The sequence below is a fragment of the Polypterus senegalus genome, chromosome 14 (genome assembly GCF_016835505.1).
Source record: "Polypterus senegalus isolate Bchr_013 chromosome 14, ASM1683550v1, whole genome shotgun sequence".
In the NCBI taxonomy this organism is placed as follows: domain Eukaryota; kingdom Metazoa; phylum Chordata; class Cladistia; order Polypteriformes; family Polypteridae; genus Polypterus; species Polypterus senegalus.
Window position 1 is genome coordinate 43,854,001 of NC_053167.1, and position 24,240 is coordinate 43,878,240.

Here is a 24,240-nt window from a genome sequence, read left to right on the forward strand (position 1 = left end):
GTTGTGTTCAAGCACATCTGCTGTTTTTAGTATTGCTTTTTTTGTGATTCCGGCGTCTTTTGCCATATTTGCACAGAGATGACGGATTTGCTGATGAGTTCACCTAAAGACACCTCACATAAATCTCCCTTCTTCTGCCCTTGTGGTTTGCTCTGCTCCTATATGTTACTTTGCCTTGGGCTGTCAGCTTCTTTTAACACTGTACTGTTTTGCAAATTTCAGCTGAATGTGTACATCATCCCCTCTCCAATGGCATATCTGGAATGTAGCAGGAGACCAAAGCTAGGCCGCAAGGAAAAAGCCACTGAGCTTCATTCCCTCTCATTTAGTAAATTATATGCATTTAATGATAAATAAATTAGAAAAAAATGAGAATGTTGACGTGGGTGGGTGTGGTGAGGAATGCTAACCCACTTGTCAACTGTGAATTCTTCTCACCCAAAATGCTCACTCCCTGGGTTATACAAGATTTGAAAAGGCTTCACTGGGGACCCTACACTTCACCAGGAAGAGGGGATATCCACAGTGAATTGGGTCATATTGTGTTTTCTATTGCTTTAGGTTGGGCCTAATGAGGGTGGAATATGTTTTGTAAATGGCTTGTCCTTATTCATACAGTTAATGTGATCAGAATGTCAGAGAGTGCAAGATTAGAGTATCAATAGTATGTCCATAATAATAATAATAATAATAGTGCCTTTTATTTATAAAATGTATTATTGTATTATCCATATCATCCACTGTATTATCCATAGACAGACACAACTAAAGTTAACTCATAGAAAGGAGCATAGTGAATGACATAGTTCCCAACTCTTTTCATTTGCAATTCTAGTATATCCCTTACTAAGTGTGAAAATGTTCTTGAATATGTGTACTATATATGTTGTACACTAGGAGATGCTATTGTAATGACTATAAACCCAGAATAAAGACCAAGGAGGCCCTATCTTCTAAAGCAAAAGGGGAAAAATAAGCAAAGAGGATGAAAATGATAGAAACAACCCAAATACGACAGAAAAGAGTAAAAATAACAAACTCCCAGGTCTTCCTTAATAGGAATTGAACCTATCCAAGTTTACAGAAATGCTTATTCAATTTCCCACAAGTGTATCTCTCCTAGTAAAATCATTCACCCATCTCTGCTCTGCCATAATTCTAATATTGTAGTGTCATACAAGAAAACAACTACTTTGATAAATGAGAAGAAATAGCTAAGTTGTTCCAAAATCTCACCTTCATACTTTTATCACATTTTGTTTTAATGGCTATGCTGTAATTGCATCAAGGATGCCAGGGTACAGCTTTCACTAGTGGCCATTGCCATTGCGCCTCCTTTAAGCATTTCATATACCTTAAAGGGTTAAATTGCCAAAGTAGCCCTGTGGCAGCCTCTTCTGGTATATTAGGGGCAAATGATCTCTCATGTCCCTTGCTGGGACTGCATGCCCACTCTCAGCCAGGAGATGTTGCCACCTCTGGAATACCTTCTGTAGCCTTTATTCTACTCAATAACTGGGCGCCACACACACCCATTAAATACTGAGTTTCCTGTTGCCTTTGTGTTTATGAGTTGTGTTGCTCGTTCCTGTGACAGCTGGCACCTCCTTATTTCTGTTTTTTATGTCTGTCTACTACGTCTCAATGCCAGCTAATAACACAACAGGGTACACCCACCAACAGCGATGCCCTTCTTTCCATTCAGTCCAGCATGATGTAAGACATTTCTGTCCCTTTCCTACCATTGCTACGACATGCTGAGGATTGCCCCTGTCCACTGTTGCTATCAGTTCATCTGTTTATTTACAGTTGGATTAACGATTCTACATCTATTATAGTTGTATTGACATCTGTGAATCATAACTGTTCTTTTAATCAATCTTTAGGCCCAAGAAGGATTACTATTTCCCAGATCTTCACCATCTAAAATTTGAGATTGAAGATGGGACAATGTTGGATGGCAGACCGGTTCGGTTTGGCCACAACCCTCTGGAGTTTGAGAGCTTCAGTTGGCGGGGGTATGCACAGATGTCACCAATTCAGGTAAACCGTACAGTTGTGGTTAATTCTGAAAAGTCTCATGTTTCACAGGTAGATTTACAGATCTGTAGCAACTCTGCATGTACTAATTTACTAATAGAGATCTTCCTAAAAATGTTTAAAACTCTGTGTGTGTGTGCACTGTGTATGTTCCACATTCATCTTCATAAAAACCCTTTTCAAAATGTATTCAAGAGATTGTTTCTCTGATTGGCCCAAACACTCTACACTTTTAACATCAAATCACTTACAAAATGTTCAAGAAGGGCATGCATTCATTTTCTGAACCTAGTCCTTTCATTTCAGAGTTGTGGAAGGGCCACAGTCTATTCCAGTAAGATCAGATGAAAAATGAAGACACGCCTGAGGGCACCCTCACACCCACCAACACTCTGGGTGAAACACCTACTCATTGAGGATACAAACAGATGCACTCACACTATCTCTTACTAGGCCAGTTTAGAGAGCTAGAGCCAATTGATGCTACAGTCTTGTGTAAAAATGAGTGCACCCCATGCAGTGTTTTTCTTTTTTGGTACATGCTGACATACTGTATCAAGATTTGATTTTCGTTTAAACAGTATCTATAGTTAAAGGTAATGTTATTGGAAAAAAGGGAACAATTGGCTTTTAAATGAAAAATAAACATATATTAAATTCTGCCTGTGGAAAAATTAAGTGCACCCCTGGCTCTAATAGCTGGTGTTGCCCTCTTTGGTAGAAACAACCCCAAGAAGGTACTTCCTGTAACTGCTTAGTAGTCTCTGGTATTGATTGGGAAAAACTTTTTCCCACTCCTTCATGCAGATTTCTTTCACTTGTGTAATGTTTGAGGGGTATTCTATATGCACTGCCCATTTAAAATCCTCCCACAGCTTCTAAATGGGATTCAGATCTGGGCATTGACTTGACTGGTCCAGGACCCTCCTTTTCTTTTCAACTATTCTTTGGTGGATCTACTGGTATGTTTAAAGTCATTTTCATGACTGTTCATGACTGTTGTTGTTACAAGGTCCACTTTTGATTGAGCTTCAGTCATCTCACATTGTCCTTGAGCACCCTCTGATACAATGAAGAATTCATACTGGATTCTAGATGGTGAGTTGCCCAGGCCCTGATGCAGCATACCCAAACCATGACATTTCCACCACCATGCTTTACAGTTGGTATCAGGTTTTCTGGTCAAATGCTGTTTTTTGATTTTTGGAAAACATGTCTTATGTACTGTGGCCTAATAACTCATCTGTTCTGAGCACATTGTCCTAAAAGTCCTTGTCTTTGCCAAGGTGTTCATGGGCAAACTTTTGACTTGTCCTGTTGTTCTTTCTGTACAGCAGAGGTGTTCTTCTGTCACAACTCCCATGTAGATTTGATTTGTACAGCTTCTTTCTAATGGTAGACTTATGTACTTTGCTATCAACAGTGGCAAGAGCTACTTGTAGGTCCATTCAGGGGTTCTTAGAAATTTCTTTCAGCATCTTATATTGTGCTGTTGGGATAAAATTGCTGGAGCAGCCTGGCCTGGACTAGTTGGCAGTAGTTTGAAACCTTCAACACTTGTAGATGATTGTCCAGTCATTCAAATGGTTGACGTCCAATTTTCTGTAACCTTCTTTCTGAAAGCCACAGTGGGCTGTTTCGATCTTGGTATGGTGTTAATGCAGATTTCAGCATCAAAGAGCAAACTAACCTAAATATCTGAGGTTTGAATAATACAGGACACTCTCTAATGATTTTCTAATAATTTGCCCTGATCTGTTGCGTCTGATGTTTATATTAGGTATTTGAAATAGTGATAAATGTAGGGGTGTACTTCCTTTAACCACATGTCAAATATGCAATATGTTTATTTTAATTATACAATGGACCTCAAAATGTAAATATAGCATAATGTTCGTTATATTCTTACTATTTCACAGTGACCAATAGATACTGTTTAAATGAAGATCAAATCTTGATATGTCCTCTGTTCTATATTAAAAATAATTTCATGGGGTGTACTAGTTTTTTAAACAGTTTGTACCCTCATGGTTTAGTTAACAGTAGTGCACCTTACTGATCAAATGTGACCTGGTGTATGTGTGTAATGTATGTTTAAAAATGATGATGTTAATAATTCTTGAGATCCTTGTTGTAAGAATATGCTACTTTTAATGCATTTGTTTGTCATTTTCCATAGTTAGAATGCATAAACAGTTGATTGTCAATGAAATGTTTTTGTTTTTTTAATCCTATTTCTCTTTCTTGCTTGTGATAAGTTATCCTTACAGCTAGTGTGCTTTGGTCTGCAAAGTGTTAATCGGGTGCGCTGCTTATGTGGTTGTTGGCTTGCTCTAATAATAATAGTGTTAGTAGTAGTGGTGGCGGAATTAAGGCATGGCTTTGCTTTTTATTCTCTCTTTTTTCAGCCAAGGTTAGTAGTGCCTATCACTGTGAGCTCTCCTGACCTGTTTCACATAGTATTTCGCTATGTCAACCGTGGTGCTTCAGCTGGCAAGGGGAGGGTTTCGGTCCTGGAAGAAGGCAAGCATGTTCTTTGTAGAAACTGTAAGTGTCCCATTTACTCTCTCCTGTTTGCGGTCTTATCCTCGCAGTTTCTGATTCCTTTTTAGGATACTCTAGCCCTGCTGCTGGTTTGTCAATATGCCTGGCCCAAGCTGCCGGTGGTGGGGCTGTTTGTTTTTTTTTTTTTTTCTTAATTCATCCCTAGTTGTCACCAAGCCAGAGAATCAGACCTGCACTTAGTATTGCAGCCCCATTCCCTTTATTTGTTTTCACAGAATAAAGTGCGAGTTGCTGTGCATGTGAAGGAAGCGGAGCTCTATCTGTTCCACTTCATCTTGAGATATGTTAATTCAGGCACCGCTGTTTCGTATGGTAAAATTACAGCATTTCAGGCCAAAAGGAAAGGTAAGGATCAGGCCCTTTACCATTGCCCAATTCTGTGTTATGCTTCTCCCAATACTCCATTTGGAAAGCAGAATAATATTCTTCATTACGCTGTAGCGATCTCACAGGACTACTCAAAGGTTGCGTGATCTTGCGATGGTGTCCTCAGATTCTATTGGAGTTACTTACTGAAGGGCGCAGGATTTACTATGATATGGCCATCAACACTAGAATCCCTGAAGCCAACGAAAAAACGTGTAATCCAGGGTCACCTTAAATTCCTTCACACCTCTCCATCAGTGTTTTGTAAAGGTGTCAGTCAGCTCAAGCAGCAGGCCGCCTGCCATCCTATCCTCCCCCAATGCAGGTGCAGTTCTCCCAGCTCAAGTCTCTGGATGTGAGGTGCCTGGAGTTGTATAGGGTAAATAATACAGTATATCGTTATTTGGAACACATACATGCAATTCTTCGCACTAGTGTTTAGATCCGGCACTACATTCTGATGGTGTATGCGCCAAAAAAGAAGAAATCTGTCTGCATAGTTAGTACCATGCACCATAACGCAGAGTATGGGGAAGATTGAAAAAACAAAAAACATGTTCAAATGATCGACACATTTACAAAACAAGAGATTCTGATGGAGAGGTGTGAAGGAATTTAAGGTGGCCAGGGATTACGGCTTTTTTCGTAGGCTTCAGGGATTATAGTGTTAACATTTTTCGTACAGCCACGGTGGAGCTTGCTGGCACCTCCATTTGTGCTTTTCAATTAATGATCTGCCCAGCCAGCACTCTTCATGTTGTTGTAGTCGCAGTCGCACTCCCCCATTTGCACATTTATCTGAATATGAATTTCATGATACAGGCAGTCCACCTGATTCTGATCATATGGCTATATCTTCATGCAGGTATCAGTATGTTTTTGTTGTCTGATAATCATTCTGGACACTGCAGGCCTGAGAAAATTAATCATTTCCATTCCATGTGCAATACAGCTGTAGCACATATATTCTGAAAAATAATCTTTAGAATGAGAAACCTTTTAAGAACTTAAAATGGAAGATATCCAATTTTTGCCATGACTAATTCTGCAGAATTATAGGACTGCTTTTACAAATTTGTGACTAAAGGGTGCATCATATTAGTCATATAGAAATCCATTCTCTACTGGAAGAAAATGGAAGTGCTCTTTTACATGAGTTTTAAAAAATGTGCACCTTTTATTTTTCTTAAAAGAGAGTACCCAAATGATTTTTATCAACTTATCCATTTTTTTCAACAGTAGCAGTATTCCCTTTTTATTTGTTAATGTTGCAATGTAACACCCTTATTATTGCTTCTGTTGCTTTAGGACTGGACTCAAACAATGAACTTTAGAAAGTAACTGTTTTAGTTTGTTCTGTCTAGTGAAATATGCAGTAAAATGAAGATTATCAATGCTCACTTTATTTTGCTTAGTTTTACAGTATATAACCTCTAAAAGGCATGTGACACAAAGCTCAGTGCAAAATAAAAATATGTAAAAGTGTTAGCCCTGGGCTCTCAGTTTGAGACACAACCTTCTTGTTCTTTATGAGCTCTTTGAAGGAAAGGATAGGCTGGATAGGCTGTTTGTTGTGCCCCTATCTTAATGCCAGGTGGACATGGCATGACTGATATAAAAATTTTTTGGTCAGAGAGTCTCTCATGCAGACTGATAAAGCAAAAACAAATCAGGTGAACGTGCATGTCAAGGTAGTTCACTAAATGGTAATGATCCTCACAGCATGGGCCAATCGATAGATCTGCAAGTGATTTCACAATTGATCTACGACTGGAACTTGTCATCTGGAGGTAATGCAGTGTTGTTTTCATCTATGCATTTTGCAAATAAAATAAAATAATATGATAAAACACATATTTGTCTAAAATGTGGTATATGTGAATCTTAAAATATGATCAATATAGTCTTTTATTGTACAACAAGCTGTTGTCATGCCTATCCCTTGACTGTGCCAGGATTTAGTGCACAAAAAGAGGTGCAGAGCTGCTGCAGAATGGCAAGATGATCACAGAAGCTTACGGTGTTGTGGCAGATGCAGTGCTGTGCATGCTTATCGCTTTTTATTTTTGCTTTTCTCGTTATCTATGAATAAATGGATAAAACTGCAGTATCAGCATGACGCAAGCTAAGTCCTTTCTGTTGGCTATCCAAAGCTACTTCAGAAAACTTGTCACTTGTGGAAGTTTTGACATTTCAAGAAATATCATAATAAATTGTTGTCTGCTTGCCCAACTTAGGGAACACAGAACCCATTACCCGGGTGTTGTTAAAGCTTCCCTCACCGTACAATATATGGTTTTCCAATTTGCATTTTGAACATCAGAGTTGGAAAGTCATAGATTGTGCCAAATTGCGGTAACAATTGTGCATTGTTCACCTGGCATCGATAGATTGGCACTAACCCCCTTTGTAGTATAAAATATATGGCTTTAACACATTTTATCTTTTCCCATGGGTTCTATAAATTTATTTAATGTAAGAAGCTTAAGGACTGGTCTTCCTCAACCAGAGACTATTACAGCCCAGAAAAAAGGTGAAAGATGATGATGACACGCTGGATCTATCAATTTAATGCAGTTTTGAACAATACTATCAGCAAAGGTTTCCTGCTCTTTTGAAATTGCTTGAAAACATATTATATTTTAAAATATTTTTACATAGTAACCACATGGTCATTAGTAATACTGAACAGTCTTAATGTGTGTGTCTCAGTTACCATGAGGGAGACTCTCCTTGGGCCCATAATTTCATGTTTTTTCTTGTCAAAGTGATTCTTCCTTGTTGTTGCAGTACTGCTAAGTTGCATTTTGCCTGCGTTGCTCTGTACTGAGATTTTTTTTTTTTTAATTTTTCCGTGCTGATCAGGTTCGGAGCAGTCCAAGCAGATTATTTTTGCTCCCAGCTCTGAGCCCACATTTGTCACAGTGCCTCAGAACAGCTTTGTGGAGCCTTTCGTACTGAACCCAGGAAGCTGGTCAGTCATCATCGAGGCAGAGGGAATTCTACTGGTGAGTATTTTGGGATAACAGACACTATAACAGAAAATGAGTAAGGATTGATATTCATCATTGTGAGCCCTCAATGATGTTTAAGTAACAGGCAGGTAGTAGCAATGTGTTTCCATGAATTTGCAGTTGATTCTTCTACCCGCCATACATTTAAATTGAGCCATCCCACCCACTGCAAAGCTTGTGCCAGTATGTGTACAGTACAGTGCAGATGTGTGCAGAATTAATTCTTGGTAGACCTCAGTTCATCCACTTGAATAAACTCCTTTTGTGCTTCAGTGTTTACCATCCTATTCATTTATAAATCACCGAGATACTCTGGAACATATTTAGCAATGTTGAGCCTAAACAAGCTGATTTTTAATCCTGAATCATCTGCCTACGAAGACCTCAGATGATTTTTTCTAATGTTTTTTATAGCTGTCCTTGAGTGTAGGTTAAAAAATAATACCAAAACAGAAGTGTACATATCTGTTCAAGCTTCACTGGGCCACATGTTTTGGGGGTGCACCAAATTAACATCATTTGGGACCAAAATCCAAAATGTTTCCAGGGCAAGATCCAACCTGCGAACGCTGCAGTCAAGTTCCAGCCTCATTGGGTCACATGTTTTGAGCATGCAGCAAATTAACATCATTCTGGACCAAAATCTTTAAATGCCTATCAGACAGCCTTGGTGTCACAATCCCTCCTAACCCATTAACAGGCGTGTTTGGTGTTCTTCCAGATGGGCTTAAAGTGGAGAAGGACAAACAAACTGTGATTGCCTTTACTACACTATTAGCATGTAGACTCATCTTGCTCAGCTGATGAAGAATCCTAGCCCACCTTTTTTAAGTCAGTGGGTAACTGATGTTTTATACTATTTGAAATTGGAAAAAATCTAATTCTCACTTAGAGGATCTGTGCAAACCTTAGCAGGATCTAATTAATAACATTTTATAATAAGCATTTAAATTGAGAAAGCAGATTCTCTTCCTCTTTTTATTCTATTTATTTCTATTCATTTACTTACTTATCTTTTCTACTATTAAAGTTTTACTTTGTTGGCCTAGCTCTCTTTCTCATGGGTGGGGTTTGACTTGACTTGAACTTAGTCTTGTAAAATGTGACTTGCTTATATGGAATGTTGTTTGATTTTAATAAATTCAATAAAATGTTTAAAAAAAAGTGTACATATCTCTCATGTAGGTAGGCACCCCAAAGTAGATTCCAAAGCCTGAATGGTTGATAATAAAAATAAAAAAGCAGAAAAAGGCACAGAGGAACAATCTGACTTCATTGTTATTTATATTCCTGTTTGTTAGATTCATTGCTTTACAGAGTTTCAGCTTTTTCCAGTAGCAACTGGGCAAGAGTGAAATCAACCCTGATGTTCTGGTAGAAAAAGATGAGCAGATATTTTTGTGAACACGGATTAGGAAGTGGAATGTAAACCTAAGCTGTAAAAGAAGTCAATACTGGGAGATAAGAACTCAAGAACAAAGCCATAATGCCTAAACTAAATCTTATATAGGTTTCATATTTCAGTAACCAGAGTTTGGAACCAAAACAAAAATACCAAGCAAACTTGTAGTTCTAATTTTGTGCTCATTTTCATGACATTTAGCTTTGAGAACACCAACACAGTTCTAATTTACAAATTCTTAATCTAGGATATCAGGAAGCACATGGCACAGACCTTTTAAAGAGTCATGCCAAGTACACCTTGCAGCGTCACCCTTAGTACCACAACCGTGTAGCACTGTGCTAACAGAACTACAAAAAAAACCCCATAATGTCACTGCGGTAACACAAAACATCATAATAAAAATTATTAACAGATGGGAAGTAAACATATAGGCTGAGATCCTAATTTTCAGACATTCAAAAAGTACATAATAGCACTGTCACACAAATGTGAAAAGTCTGCAGGGGACAGAGAGAGAGAGCTCGCCACCACCTGGTCTGGTGTGGTATTACTATTATTTAAGCCCTCTAGCTGCCTCCCATGTGCTTGTGTGTGACAATGGCTACTTGTTAAATGAAGAACAGTGTCCCAAATTCAACACCTGTCTTCATGAACAATTTCTGTATTTTTGAGTGTCATCAATTTACATCCCAGTCCTGAGAAGACTTTTAGCACAACCATGGTATCACTTTTATGTTGACCAGAGGCCCTAAAAAGTTTCAATGGCAACAAAATCAATATGATTGCTGATGGCCACTAGACATTACATTTACTTATTTAGCTGACTCCTTTATCCAAGGTGACCCACAACGTTTATGATACAATTGGTTCCATTTATTTTGGTTTTCCAATTGGAGCACAGGCAGGTCAAGTGACTTGCTCAGGGTCAGACAGTGTCAGTAGCGGGATTTGAACCCATAACCTCAGGATCTGAGGTCCAAAGCTTTAACCACTACATCACACTGCCTGCCTTGACCTTTGAGCCCTTACGCAGTTTTAGGTTAACTAGGTCACTATGCTTCCACATGGTGATGTGTGGGAACAATGACAGCTTCCTCTCTGTCTCCAGTAACTTTTTCTGCTCTTTTGCAACAGTCACAGAGTCGTTTACTGACTGGTGGCCCCTGTCCACAGTGCCCTATAGATATACTCACCATTCAGAACAGGTTTTCTTTACTTTCCTTCACTTAAGAAACTCATCACAGCAAGGCTTCATTACTAGCAGCCAATCAAAACAGACAGACACCATTGCTTGCTTCATATTAGTTTGACAAATAAAAAAGTATCTGTGTGGCAGCACGGCATCTGGGTTCAGTCAGTTGTTCATTGAGCCCCTGCAAGTGCTATTTATTATTAATCATTTAACCAAACTGAACAACAGTGCAAATTTATTTGACTGCCTGTTCCAAGAAGCAGACCATTTTTGCCCATAACAAATTTGTCGCAACACCATAATACAGGTTTAGTGTTTGTAATGATTGTGATAGGTAATTCTGAATTACAAGGCAATATGTTGCAGATTACAGATTGCAAAATCTAGCTTTGCAGCATTCTTCCTTAAAAGACCCTGATTAATGCCCCACAGGGCTTGTCGGTGAGCCGAGACAGATCTTGCACTCTCAGCTTGTAACTCAAGTGTGAAGCTCTGTATTTATTTGTGTGTGTTCCTATGCTATGTATATGTGTATGTCAGATCATGTTCCTTTTTGTCTCCTTCTCTCTCCAGGACTTCCTAGTTTTGTTGCCCAGCGCATATTATGAAGCCCCCATCCTTCAGCTGAAAGTCACAGAAGCATGTTTGCACAAACCAGTCAGCGGAGAAGCCAGCCAGCAGTAAGCCAGCTCACATGATCGAAGCTTTAGTTCAGAGATTTAATCCAATATTTTGAAATTGTCTTCCCAGGGAGCCTAAATGGAAAATTTACTTTAAAGCCAAATTCTGAAAGCTTAGCCTGTATGCTACTTAAAACGTGTCAGTAAAGAGATAATGGGTTGAAAGTCAACAATCATTTTTTATGCTGTTTGCTTCAAGTTAATGGGATGTTCTGGTGATAATCCCTCCATATGACAATATTCAATTTATTTTGGTAAAGTGATGTTGACTGGGCAACAGTTCAGAGCAAATTGTTAAACTATAAAACATTGACATTCATTAATACTCAGACCATGTTAAATACAAAGTAACATGGAGCATTTCACTTTGATTAATATAAGCAAAATATAACAATATAACATCAATATATTGACCAAGCCACAATGGATGAGATCCAGTGAACAGTATTACTGGAGAAAATAAACATGGTTGGTGGCAAAGCTGGTTATGAATGGCATCGTCATTGTACAGATGTGGCATTCTATAGTTCAAACATTGGCTCTTTGATTGAGCTTATTCTTCTTCTTCCTTTTCACCTTTTTCCACCTCTTTTTGGGATCGATGTGCTTGATCAACCTTATGCATACGGCTAGGTCCTGCCTCTCCTCGCCAGTGAAGCCCTTTTTCTTCAGATCTTCTTTTATTTTATCCTCTTTGGTCTCCCTCGCTTTCTCTTCCCGTGTTCTTCTCTTCCCATCACACTTTTGCCCACATATTCATTGTTTCTCCTCATCTCATGTCCTCATGTCCATACCACTTAAACCTGCTTTCCTCTACTTTCTTAAATATCTGTCCCAGTTCACTTTTGATACATTGATGTTCATGCGAGTGAACCAGACATGACAAAGTCAGATGAAGACAAATGAAGGTTTCATCCAATTCTTTTTGCTAAAGCTTTATGTTGGACAATTTCCTGGAAATTGCTAGATCTGGTTATAAGCTCCTTTTCATTCAAGCTAAGGGGAAACTGTGTGTGCCTCCTCTGCAGATATGATGTGTCAGGACCAAAGGGAGCAACTTTTTCATGAAGCTGAAGTTAGGGAAGAAGGAGTGCATAGTTCATGTTTCTTGGAAATTGAGCTTACATTACTATGATTCAAGTGTTTTATGCAAAATTATAAATTAATAATAAAATACAAAGAACTTGGCATACAGCCTTTGCTACTTACCAATGTATTTTATTGGTGAAAAAAATCTGCAGCCAGTGGTTGTTGGCCTTTTGTCACACCTGACAGGATTCACACCCACTTACCAATGTGTGAATGCTAGGAGATTGCTAGGTTTACAGTAATATGGCGCGTGTAAATGAGTGAATACATTTCTCTAACAGTTAAGAGAGACACTTCTCCAGCTGCAAGTGTCTAATGAGACAGGAGCTGAGAAAAAAAACAATTCATTCACAACAGAATGCAACCAAGTGGTAACAATGTTAAATGATTTTTCTGGTGGGAATGTTTTCCACAAAATGTTCAAGGACATTAATGAATAAGCATTTTTAGAGTAACTACTTTCAGAAAACAAAGAAAAATGAATTACTCTTTGTACTGTGCATAAACAGACATCTTAGTAGAAATGTAAGTTGAAAGTGGGGGCTTTTAAGCACCATGAGAATCAATTCCACTTCAAAGGAGCATGAAGCCTCCTTAACCTTATGTTTACCCCAAGAAAGAGGAGTCAAAAACATTGAAGTTTTTTCAACAACATAAGACGTTATTGTATGCAACAAAAATGTAAATATTAAAACATCAACATAATTATAGTAGGAAAGGTATGCCTGGTGTTAACTTCTGTACTGCTGCAGATTTAGCACACATAGGCTGCCACAACGCAACAGTGTTTAGGGGGCTAACATCTCCATGCCCTACCACTTGATTGAAATCATTCTACCTTTTTAACATGCACCAACCTGCACCACAATGAACCTTCTGATGACCAAAATCATCAGGCATTTCTCAGCAGTTCAGTCGAAAAGCGTTGTATGTATCAGTTTCACTATCAAAGTCTGATTCACATTGCCATCGCTATTATTTAATTCAGCTAATGGTTCAGTTTGCATTTGCTCTAAAACTGTCTACACAGCATCTTGTTTACACGTCATTGTTTGTTTTGTAGGCTCCACCCTACTTATGAATATTTTGATTTACCTTAAAATGGCAAAACACATAGAAGTATTCATATTTTTTTGCAGCATTATATGATTTTATCCACTAGATGTCAGCAAAATACTTTCCCAAGAATTATTTTGGCTTAAGCTGTAAAGCAGGTCATTACATTTCACCACTTCATCATAATTACATAGAATTCCAAGCCTGAGTCACACTTGGGGTTAATGCCAAGAAGGTTAATGTGGCAAGCCCTGCAAATTACTATGGGCACACACACACACACACCAAGCACACACTAGGGACAATTTAGGATCGCCAATGCACCTAACCTGTTCAAGATCAAAATAATCTTCTAATGTTTATTGTTAAATGGGACACCACTTATATTTAGGCTTCATGATGTATTGATTTAAAGAGAAATGTGCCATTTGCAAATTTTCTAAGGCAAACAGCTTATAAAAGCTATTGCACACCATTACACTGTAATTGACAATGGCAAGTCTTTTCAGATTCTTCATTTTTTTTGTTATCTGTACCCGTTCAATAAATTTAAAATGTGTTCTCTGAAGCTGATGTCACATTACGGCACTTCTAGTCATTGCATATGTCAGGCTTGCCAACCACAGTTGCTGATCTCATCACTGGACCATATCAGTTTACATGACTGAAATTCGCTGTGACAGCCAATTGTGTGCTGCCTGACGGAGCCAATTCTGCACAAAGGGTTAACAGATACAAGTACAGCCACAGTCTTGGCCTTTTTTTGTTTTTTCTTTGTGTCATGGTACATAAAACATGAGGAGAACTTCTGTTCTGTCTGTGAGGTCCAAAGCACTGCGTTCCTTATTCCTCTTTGCTGCATTCTATGCATTGTACTTCCAGATGAGTGTTCATTGGTTGTCATCACTTATGCACAAAGGGCCCGCATCTATGATGAAAGGCAAAAATCAAACCTGTTTAAGTTTATCAGAAGAAGTTGCAGGCTGGCTGGACTGAGTCACTGTGTATATCACCTTAGGTGGCTGGCCTCATGGGAGCGCTCCGCAGACTGCCTCCGACTCACTAAGATTATGTAAATGAAGGCTACGCCTGAAAATCGCTAAAAAAAATCATCTTATGTGACATGGCCTTAATTGTAATTTGTAGAGATCAAAGTGAATTCATTACATTTCAGTGAACATATGCATTCACCATTAATCAGGGGGGTTTACAGCTTTAAATGGGAGGAGGACTAAAAAGCTGCCTTCTTAACTTTAGAATTACAATCAGAAAAATAAAATTTTAATCTACTCTTAGAACTCAGTAAAAGTAATCAAAGTCATCCTGATTCTATATTTGGAGAAGGTGTGTTGAGTTCTCTTTTTTTCATGGTATTCCATGAAAGTTGTTCTGTCTTGAATATCCTCCTTTAGGTAGTGCAAGTTAGCCTCTTGAAATCTCTTTGATTAAACTGTGATGACAAAATATTACAATTGTGCTCTCTTATTGACTGTTGCCTTTCATTCTCGTTTCAGCTGTCTACTGTACAAGTACTTATCCTTGGACAGCTTCCCTTCTGCCTCTGGTACTGATGGAACCTGCAGATTTGATAATCACTTACCTAGGCCATGCCAACAGGGTGTACTTACTGATCGCCATCCTCCAATGGCCATCTGCAGTGGAAATGACGTGAGTAGATGAGCAAATGAAAAAATCAATTCTGAAAAAAAAGTTAATATACAGTGGTGTGAAAAACGATTTGCCCCCTTCCTGATTTCTTATTCTTTTGCATGTTTGTCACACAAAATGTTTCTGATCATCAAACACATTTAACCATTAGTCAAATATAACACAAGTAAACACAAAATGCAGTTTTTAAATGATGGTTTTTATTATTTAGGGAGAAAAAAATCCAAAACTACATGGCCCTGTGTGAAAAAGTAATTGCCCCTTGTTAAAAATAACCTAACTGTGGTGTATCACACCTGAGTTCAATTTCCGTAGCCACCCCCAGGCCTGATTACTGCCACACCTGTTTCAATCAAGAAATCACTTAAATAGGAGCTGCCTGACACAGAGAAGTAGACCAAAAGCACCTCAAAAGCTAGACATCATGCCAAGATCCAAAGAAATTCAGGAACAAATGAGAACAGAAGTAATTGAGATCTCTCAGTCTGGTAAAGGTTATAAAGCCATTTCTAAAGCTTTGGGACTCCAGCGAACCACAGTGAGAGCCATTATCCACAAATGGCAAAAACATGGAACAGTGCTGAACCTTCCCAGGAGTGGCCGGCCGACCAAAATTACCAAGAGCGCAGAGACGACTCACCTGAGAGGTCACAAAAGACCCCAGGACAACGTCTAAAGAACTGCAGGCCTCACTTGCCTCAATTAAGGTCAGTGTTCACAACTCCACCATAAGAAAGAGACTGGGCAAAAACGGCCTGCATGGCAGATTTCCAAGACGCAAACCACTGTTAAGCAAAAGGAACATTAGGGCTTGTCTCAATTTTGCTAAGAAACATCTCAATGATTGCCAAGACTTTTGGGAAAATACTTTGTGGACTGATGAGACAAAAGTTGAACTTTTTGGAAGGCAAATGTCCCGTTACATCTGGCGTAAAAGGAACACAGCATTTCAGAAAAGAACATCATACCAACAGTAAAATATGGTGGTGGTAGTGTGATGGTCTGGGGTTGTTTTGCTGCTTCAGGACCTGGAAGGCTTGCTGTGATAGATGGAACCATGAATTCTACTGTCTACCAAAAAATCCTGAAGGAGAATGTCTGGCAATCTGTTCGTCAACTCAAGCTGAAGCGATCTTGGGTGCTGCAACAGGACAATGACCCAAAACACACCAGCAAATCCACGTCTGAATGGCTGAAGAAAAACAAAATGAAGACTTTGGAGTGGCCTAGTCAAAGTCCTGACCTGAATCCAATTGAGATGCTATGGCATGACTTTAAAAAGGCGGTTCATGCGAGAAAACCCTCAAATAAAGCTGAATTACAACAATTCTGCAAAGATGAGTGGGCCAAAATTCCTCCAGAGCGCTGTAAAAGACTGTAAAAGTTATCGCAAACGCTTGATTGCAGTTATTGCTGCTAAGGGTGGCCCAACCAGTTATTAGGTTCAGGGGGAAATTACTTTTTCACACAGGGCCATGTAGGTTTGGATTTTTTCTCCCTAAATAATAAAAACCATCATTTAAAAACTGCATTTTGTGTTTACTTGTGTTATATTTGACTAATGGTTAAATGTGTTTGATGATCAGAAACATTTTGTGTGACAAACATGCCAAAGAATAAGAAATCAGGAAGGGGGCAAATAGTTTTTCACACCACTGTAGGACAGCAGTAAAGGGTACCTTTCATTAAGATGGAATGGATACTTTTCTATATTTAGTGGTTCAACGAATGATTGTTTGATCCTGACATGACATACAGAACATTTCAGAATTCTTTAGAATTTGAAAAGCTATAAATTATTTTATTACTGGCCAGTGGCTCTGAAAAGGTGTTTGCAATGTTCTTGGTCATTAGTTTTCAACATTTTTTTATTATTTTTAAATTTGGGGCATTGTGACACCCTGTGTAGTGGAAATTGGGGGACACCAGCCTACACTTAGTTTGCGGGTCCGAGCATGACCAGGATGATGGTGTAAGACAGGGAGACACAGACACAAAAGGGTTGGGTTTTTGCAAAAATAAAGCGAGGTCTTATTTACAGGCGCATTTAAAGAAGAACAAAAATAATGTCCTGCGGAAAATATATATCTATACACAGTCCAATACCACAAAGGACACACAAAACAGTAATGCAATGAAGCTCAAAATGATGACTATATACAGTATTTACAGTGCTGACTGAAAGTCCCAAAGGAAAAAGAAAAATGCACACAAATTAATTAAACCCATATATACACAAAAACCAAAAATAAAGCTGTCTCACTCACCACACCTGATCAGATCCCACCGCTATCACCAAAATGTGACACCCCGTATAGTGGGAATTGGGGACACCAGACTATACTCTAGGTGTCTAGTATGCGGGACTGAGCGTGACCAGGATGATGGTGTAAGACAGGGAGACAAGGACACAAAACAGTTGGGTTTTTGCAAAAATAAAATGAAATTTTATTTACAGGTGCAACTGAAGAAAAACAAAAATAATGTCCTGCGGGAAAATATATATCAATACACAGTCCAATACCGCAAAAGACACACAAAACAGTTATAAAATGGAGCCCAGAAACGATGACTATTTACAGTATTTACAGTGCTGACTAAAAGTCCCAAACACAATAAGAAAAATGCACACAAATTAACGAAAACCCATATATACACAAAAGTCAAAATAAAACTTTCTTCCTCCACAGAAATTCCAGTCAGGAATCTGCTCCTCCAAACAGTATATAATACATGGTTTTACTAAGAAGAATACTGAAAATAAAGAAAAAGAAAATTTGTATATATAAAAATAAACAGTGCATTATTAACCACAACCTCCACCAAAGTTAATCCAGAGATTTTTACATAAGAAGAAAAAATATTTACAAAAATCAATGCACTAGCATTAGTGCTTGGCAAATTCAAGACAGTGTTCTATCAAGTACCTCTCTCTCACCAAGATTTAGCCAGAAGACCCCATCTAGAGGCTGGAAATTCCCTTTTGTATTCGTGTCTCCCTGTTTTACACCATCATCCTGGTCACGCTCGGTTCCACATACTAGACACCTAGAGTGTAATCTGGTGTCCCCAATTCCCATTACACGGGGTGTCACAGGCATCTGTCCAGTCCACACTGGAACAGGTACCATTGAACATCCCATCCCAACATCAGGCTCTTTGGTTACAGATTAGCTTGAAGTTTTAAATCCCAGCTGTTGGACTCACTGCTGCCTATTCATTATTCATTTTGAGCAGCAATATAAACGTTTACCATTATATGCTAGTTTCTGACCATTAATAGCTATTAAATTGAGTGTGATGATGACATAAGTAAAAAGAAGCCTTCATACAAATTCAAACTCCTGTTTTTGATTCTTATCTTGTAGTAGAGGTTGTTGTTGGACACAGTTTTTTCATATGTCATTTGGTTCTTCATTGCCATTTATATGTTTTGTCTCTTAAGCATTGCAACAAATGGATTGAAGAAACTATTTATGCTGATAACTCTGACCCATCTTTATTTTTCAGATTAATGTCCAGTTAAGAATTCCTGTCTCTAGGCCAGGAGGCTATGTTCTTGTGTTGGAGTATACAAGTGAGGAGGAAAACTCTCAGACTCTTATGGTTTCAATAAACACACTGGGAACCCACATACAACAGGAATCCATTATTGTGGCCCCTTGCAGATACAGGTACAAATATGAGCTTTCTGAATCTTGCCTGACCGTTTTATGTCATCTAGCAGTATAGCAAAAACCACAGAGCACACTTGTTGCAAATCAAAAGAGAAAATAACTTATTTAAAACATCGTCAGAAAACAGAGGCGTTTGCTGTACAAAAGAGGGCAACTCTTATTAAAAGATCAGGGTGCCTGCAGCATCTGCTCTGTTTAATCACCATAAAACTATCGACATGAATGGTTTTACTAATTACAGCCCTCACATTCATTTTTCACAGATATTCTTTGTCCTGAAGACTTCAAACTTTGCATACCGTTGGAAAAAATATCAGCCAACACAACAATAATGAATGTTAATAACCCAACAGTCTATTAAGATAATTAGTGGAAGTGCTTTTATCTGCAGAATTTGATGTCTGTTCTGGCAAGCCCCGTTTTCATTTTCAACAGACTGGAATTTGTTAATGATGCTAGATGGGTGTTTCTGTGTGGGTGTCTAGCACAATTTATCGAATTTAAACCAGGAGAGAATGATCATGATGTTTATGGATTGATTCTGCCTGTTCTAATGCTTGCTGGGTCTTTTTGTCTCCAGTGTCATCACATTATCAGTAATTTTTTCTGTTCCTAGGGACCCTCAGAAGTTCTTTCAAATATACCCTGGCTGCCACTGTCATTTTTCATTCTTCCAGTTATGTTATTCCAGGATGCGTATCAGGCATGGTTGTGCTCACAACCTTTCTAAACGTTTCCAGGTGACCATTGAACTGCCTTTCATGGAGTCTCTTTTGTGACAGATTAAGGCACCTGGTTTAAAATGCTTGACTCCTGACTAAATAAAATAAATATACAGCTGCTATTAATGTAAAATCCTACAGCAAACTGATGTCCAGTGGAATAGCTGGACCTGCTATCCAGGATAGGTTTAAAGTGGTGGGATAAGATGGGAGTATATACAGATGTTAGGTCCCCCTCCATCCTGATGCAGGAAAAATGATCTTCAGTTTGTCATGTGGTTTTATGTCATCTCTAGGGTTATCATCCTGTAACATTTTGACAAGTATGCTTGTCTTTGTTATAAAATATGAAAACACAAAGGAACCTGGATCTAAAATAAGCTAGAAAGCACCAAAACATTTTCAAATACAAATATATTATTTTCACCATCGTAGTTGCAACTCTTTGAATTAAAGTTCTTTGTTCAAACTCACACCTCCATGTAACAAGGAGCCTGCAAAGATGTCAGTTCAATTCTGATTTACACATTTATTATCATGTGACCGAGAATACTAGAGCTGCAATTAAACCGTTTTTCCTCTTAAATGCTGATTGTGGGTGAAGATGTCTGCTTCCCTGTTAAAGCTACAGTCTTAATGAGCCTTGTGTGCCTCTAAAAGCCTAACAGATTGGGCAGTGCCCACTTTGTCTTACAGCACCAAAGTAGAAAACACTGAGAGATAAGGGACATGAACTTCGTGGACAAAACAACTCTGTTTAAATGTATTAATATCTGCTTAAAACTTTCCAGTCATTGTGAAGTAATTGCTGTTGTCGGGTAATGATATTAATGATTTGAAGGATACTTTATATGTTGACAAGAAAAGCATAGTCATGCAGTACTGTAGTCCGTTTCCCAGTCTGGTGAGTGTGTGTTTTTTCTTCAGGTGTTCATACTTTCTCCTACATTTCAAAGAAAAGCAACTCCAGATTGTCCTGGGCTTATAAGTGAGGGTGTGCATTCAACTGTGACTTTGAACTGCCTGGTGTCCTATACAGGATTGCTCCTGATGGTGTTGCGATATGCCTCACCTCCCATTTACCTTGTACTGGATAACTTATTTCAGAAGTAGTTGCATACTTTGAGATGATAGGATATGATTGACTGTAATATTGTGTTTTTCCTAAATTAATTGTTTTGTTTTTGAATTTTCAGTTTTCTTTGCCGGTCTGTGGCCATTGATACAAAGCATCGTGTGAGTGTGTTTGAACTGGCTACTGAAGCTGTCATCCAGCTTACTGCAGACAAAGCTAATTTCTTCCTGGTAAGAATTCCTACCTTTTTTCATTTATGGAGTGTTATGATGTTAAGAGGAGTGAAGTGCATGAAGAAATTAAAGTGGATTTGATACTAGGACAGCCTTACAATGATAAACTGCGATCCTCAATTCAGTCCTTTTGTCAAGCGTGTCCAAAACTAAATTGGAAGAGAATCTAAAATCAGAAAATCTAAATCAGATCTGAGGACAGGAAAGTAAATACTGCTGCTGCCTCTTGGTTCCCATCTCTTGGGTTGAAATCCCTTTTCCATGTGCAGATTGCAAGGTCTTTGCATATCTTCTTGGGATTTTCTCTGAGTATTGTTGGTTTTCCTCCTGGTTTCCTAAATTTTTGCAGGTATGACTTGTGGCTGTTCCAAATTGTCCTTAATGTGTGGACGTGCGGATGAGTGTGCCCTGCGGTGGACTGGTGACCTGTCCAGTGCTGTTTGGTGCTTTTTGTCATGCTGTCAGAATAGACACTGGCCGTCCACTCTTCTGAAGTGTATTTGAGAATGTTCAGTATGTAAAAATACAACTTCTGCAAACATCTTAGTTTGTGTGATTTGTGTTTTATTGTCAATGTTTTACTTTTGTAAATCACTGCAGCACTCTGTCTTGTGAAAATAACTTGAATTTAATCTTTGCCCAGTTCCACTTTTGTAGCTGCTGTTTTGGTCAGGTTTATAGGAAATATTGAAGTATTATGGAAAATAAGTTAACATTTAGCGGCATGATCTTTGTGGAGCAGGATGTCTTGCAAGTTGTTATTTTCACTAAAGATGAGTAAAACTAGGTTCAGTCGAGGAAAAGAACATCTAATCTTCAATTCTTATGTATAAATAAAGCTCATTTAGCTTCCACAATCCAGTATTCACAAAACTGTCAGTCTTGTGTTTTTATTCTACCCCTGGTTTGGCATTTAATGTACGTCATATGCTGAATTTCACAATTCATAGATGAAGTAACCGCTAACTTTGAATAAGTCCAAGACTGATATCTCACCTTGTCTGTCAACTTTCATTAAAATGTTAATAAAAATAATTTAATTATTTTTCTTATTAAGTTTATTTGCATCCTACAAAGAATTACACTCACAAATGTCACTTTCCAGCAACACATTTCTTTCACTACCTTCAAATTAGAAACTTTACTAAACAAAACCTTCCCAATTTCCTTCACCTCCCGCCTACCTCTATCAGTCTTGAGGACTCAGACAGCATTTCTGTAGTCTATAAAACCATTTTAGATTCCCTCCCTTTCAAATATCCAAGAATACAGTGGGAAAAGGATCTCTTACCTAATATTTCAGGAAAGGAGTGGAAAGTAGCAATGCACAGAATTCACTCAAGCTCCATATGAGCAAAACATACTTTGTAGAATTATTCAACTCAAAATTATATATTGAGCGCATCTGTTTCGTTTAAAATTGTTCAAAATGTTTCGAGGGCAAGATTCAACCTGCGAATGCTGCAATCAAGTTCCAGCCTCATTGGGTCACATGTTTTGAGCGTGCAGCAAATTAACATCATTCTGGACCAAAATCTTTAAATTCCTATCAGACAGCCTTGGTGTCACAATCCCTCCTAATCCATTAACAGCCGTGTTTGGTGTTCTTCCAGATGGGCTTAAAGTGGAGAAGGACCTTCGATTTGTTTTGAACCTATTTATGAAAAACTTGATTTATTTGTATGAGATGTTATTTGATTTTAATAAAATCAATAAAATAAAAAAAGTTTATTTGCAAGCATTGAGCAGAGTGACAAAATCTGAATCTCTGGATTTAGACTGACTTTTTTTCCTGGGATGTTCCTATTTGTGTTGTAATCCACAGTGGCCACCATACATTGCTGGATTCCGCATGCCACAGTCATCACTATGCACCACTTTATCTTCTAAATGACAAGATAATCAGCAGCTTGAATTATTTATTGTCACACAAGACCAGCAGGGACCTCAGTGTGTTATTCCTGCAAACCTTTGCAACATCTCTGAAAGTGGATGATGGGGTAATCATTAAGAGCAGTTGAGTATTCCTTAGGGACCATCACTTGTTATACAGTAATCCCTCCTGGATCGCGGGGTTTGCGTTCCAGAATCCCCCATGATTGGTGAAAATCCACGAAGTAGAAACCATATGATTGTTTGGTTATTTTTATATATTTTAAGCCCTTATAAACTCTCCCACACTGTTTATAAATATTCCCCGCACAGTTATACAGCATAAACCCTTTGTATTCTCTTAGATATTAGGTAAGATTCATTGAAATTATGTATGTAAACACACTGTTTATATACAGTAAAACCTAAATATTATTTTAAAGATATCGAGTGTCTCTGATATCACATATGTTACAGTCATTACGATAGACAGGCCACCAGCAATAAATACGTACAATGCAAAAAAATTGTATACAGTAAATGTGTGTACAGTGACACTAAATGTACGTACATGTACTAAGTACTGTAAGTAGAAAATGAATTATGGTTACTCACCAACAATGACACGATGACTTGTCCGATTAACAATTCGTTTAATTTTACTGCACAACAAAGGAGAGCGTTACAGCTCTTCTAAAGGAGCCTCTTCAGGCGACTGTGTAGCACCGCCGTTGTTCTTCTTCCAGCAGTCTTCAATCCAAATCCCTAAAGCAGATTCCATCCACACTACTGCCTTATTACATCCACTTACAACTCGTTTTGCACCCTGGTTAAAAGGACACTGCGGCCGTAGATCTTATATTCCTTTCCTACTTTTTAAATAAAAAGAATCGTAGCCTCATTAATGCCGTAATGGTGTCCTACAGCAGTGTAGCTTTTCCCTTCCTCCAACATATCCAAAACTTTTACCTTTTCGGCAATCGTTAACATCTTCCATTGGCGCTTGGGCATGGCCCCTGAAGCAGTAGCAGGATTAGATCGTTTTGGAGCCATAATGAAGGTCTTGACTATGCACAAAGATAAACACAAAAGTTAACTCGGTACACAGCGAAACACGTTGATGCTGAATGAGCGAGACGAGACTCCCTGGTTAACGCCGATGAATCAAATTCGGTGCTCCGTCGCTGAGCCATTCAGCACAAAGGAACTTAGCTGCGTGCTCTGATTGGTTAGCTTCTCAGCCATCCGCCAATAGCGTCCCTTGTATGAAATCAACTGGGCAAACCAACTGAGGAAGCATGTACAGGAAGTAAAAAGACACATTGTCCGCAGAACCCGCGAAGCAGCGAAAAATCCGCGTTATATATTTAGATATGCTTACATATAAAATCCGCGATAGAGTGAAGCCGCGAAAGTCGAAGCACGATATAGTGAGGGAATACTGTACACGGTTTTGCCTTTCAGCCAGTATGGACAAAATTCTTCAATCTCTTTGTTTCAAAACTGCCCAGTTCACTAGTAACCCAGGTACATATACTGTGCACTGAAAGTTTTTTGTGACCTTTCATTAGAAAGTCTTAAAGAAA

General features: G+C 38.5%; 1 protein-coding gene across 2 annotated transcripts in view; it reads left to right on the top strand.

The window, feature by feature from the left end:
- lama5 (laminin, alpha 5) overlaps window positions 1-24,240 on the top strand; it is a 262,210-nt gene that overhangs the window by 140,060 nt on the left and 97,910 nt on the right. Inside the window, exons 22-28 of one of the 2 annotated variants that reach the window (XM_039735916.1) lie at window positions 1,887-2,043; window positions 4,449-4,587; window positions 7,837-7,979; window positions 11,156-11,262; window positions 14,922-15,075; window positions 18,586-18,749; window positions 20,671-20,779. In XM_039735916.1, coding sequence (XP_039591850.1) covers window positions 1,887-2,043; window positions 4,449-4,587; window positions 7,837-7,979; window positions 11,156-11,262; window positions 14,922-15,075; window positions 18,586-18,749; window positions 20,671-20,779 — 973 coding nt within the window. Of the gene's footprint in view, window positions 1-1,886; window positions 2,044-4,448; window positions 4,588-4,820; window positions 4,951-7,836; window positions 7,980-11,155; window positions 11,263-14,921; window positions 15,076-18,585; window positions 18,750-20,670; window positions 20,780-24,240 lie in introns of both variants that reach the window. The other variant, XM_039735917.1, reaches the window with a different exon arrangement.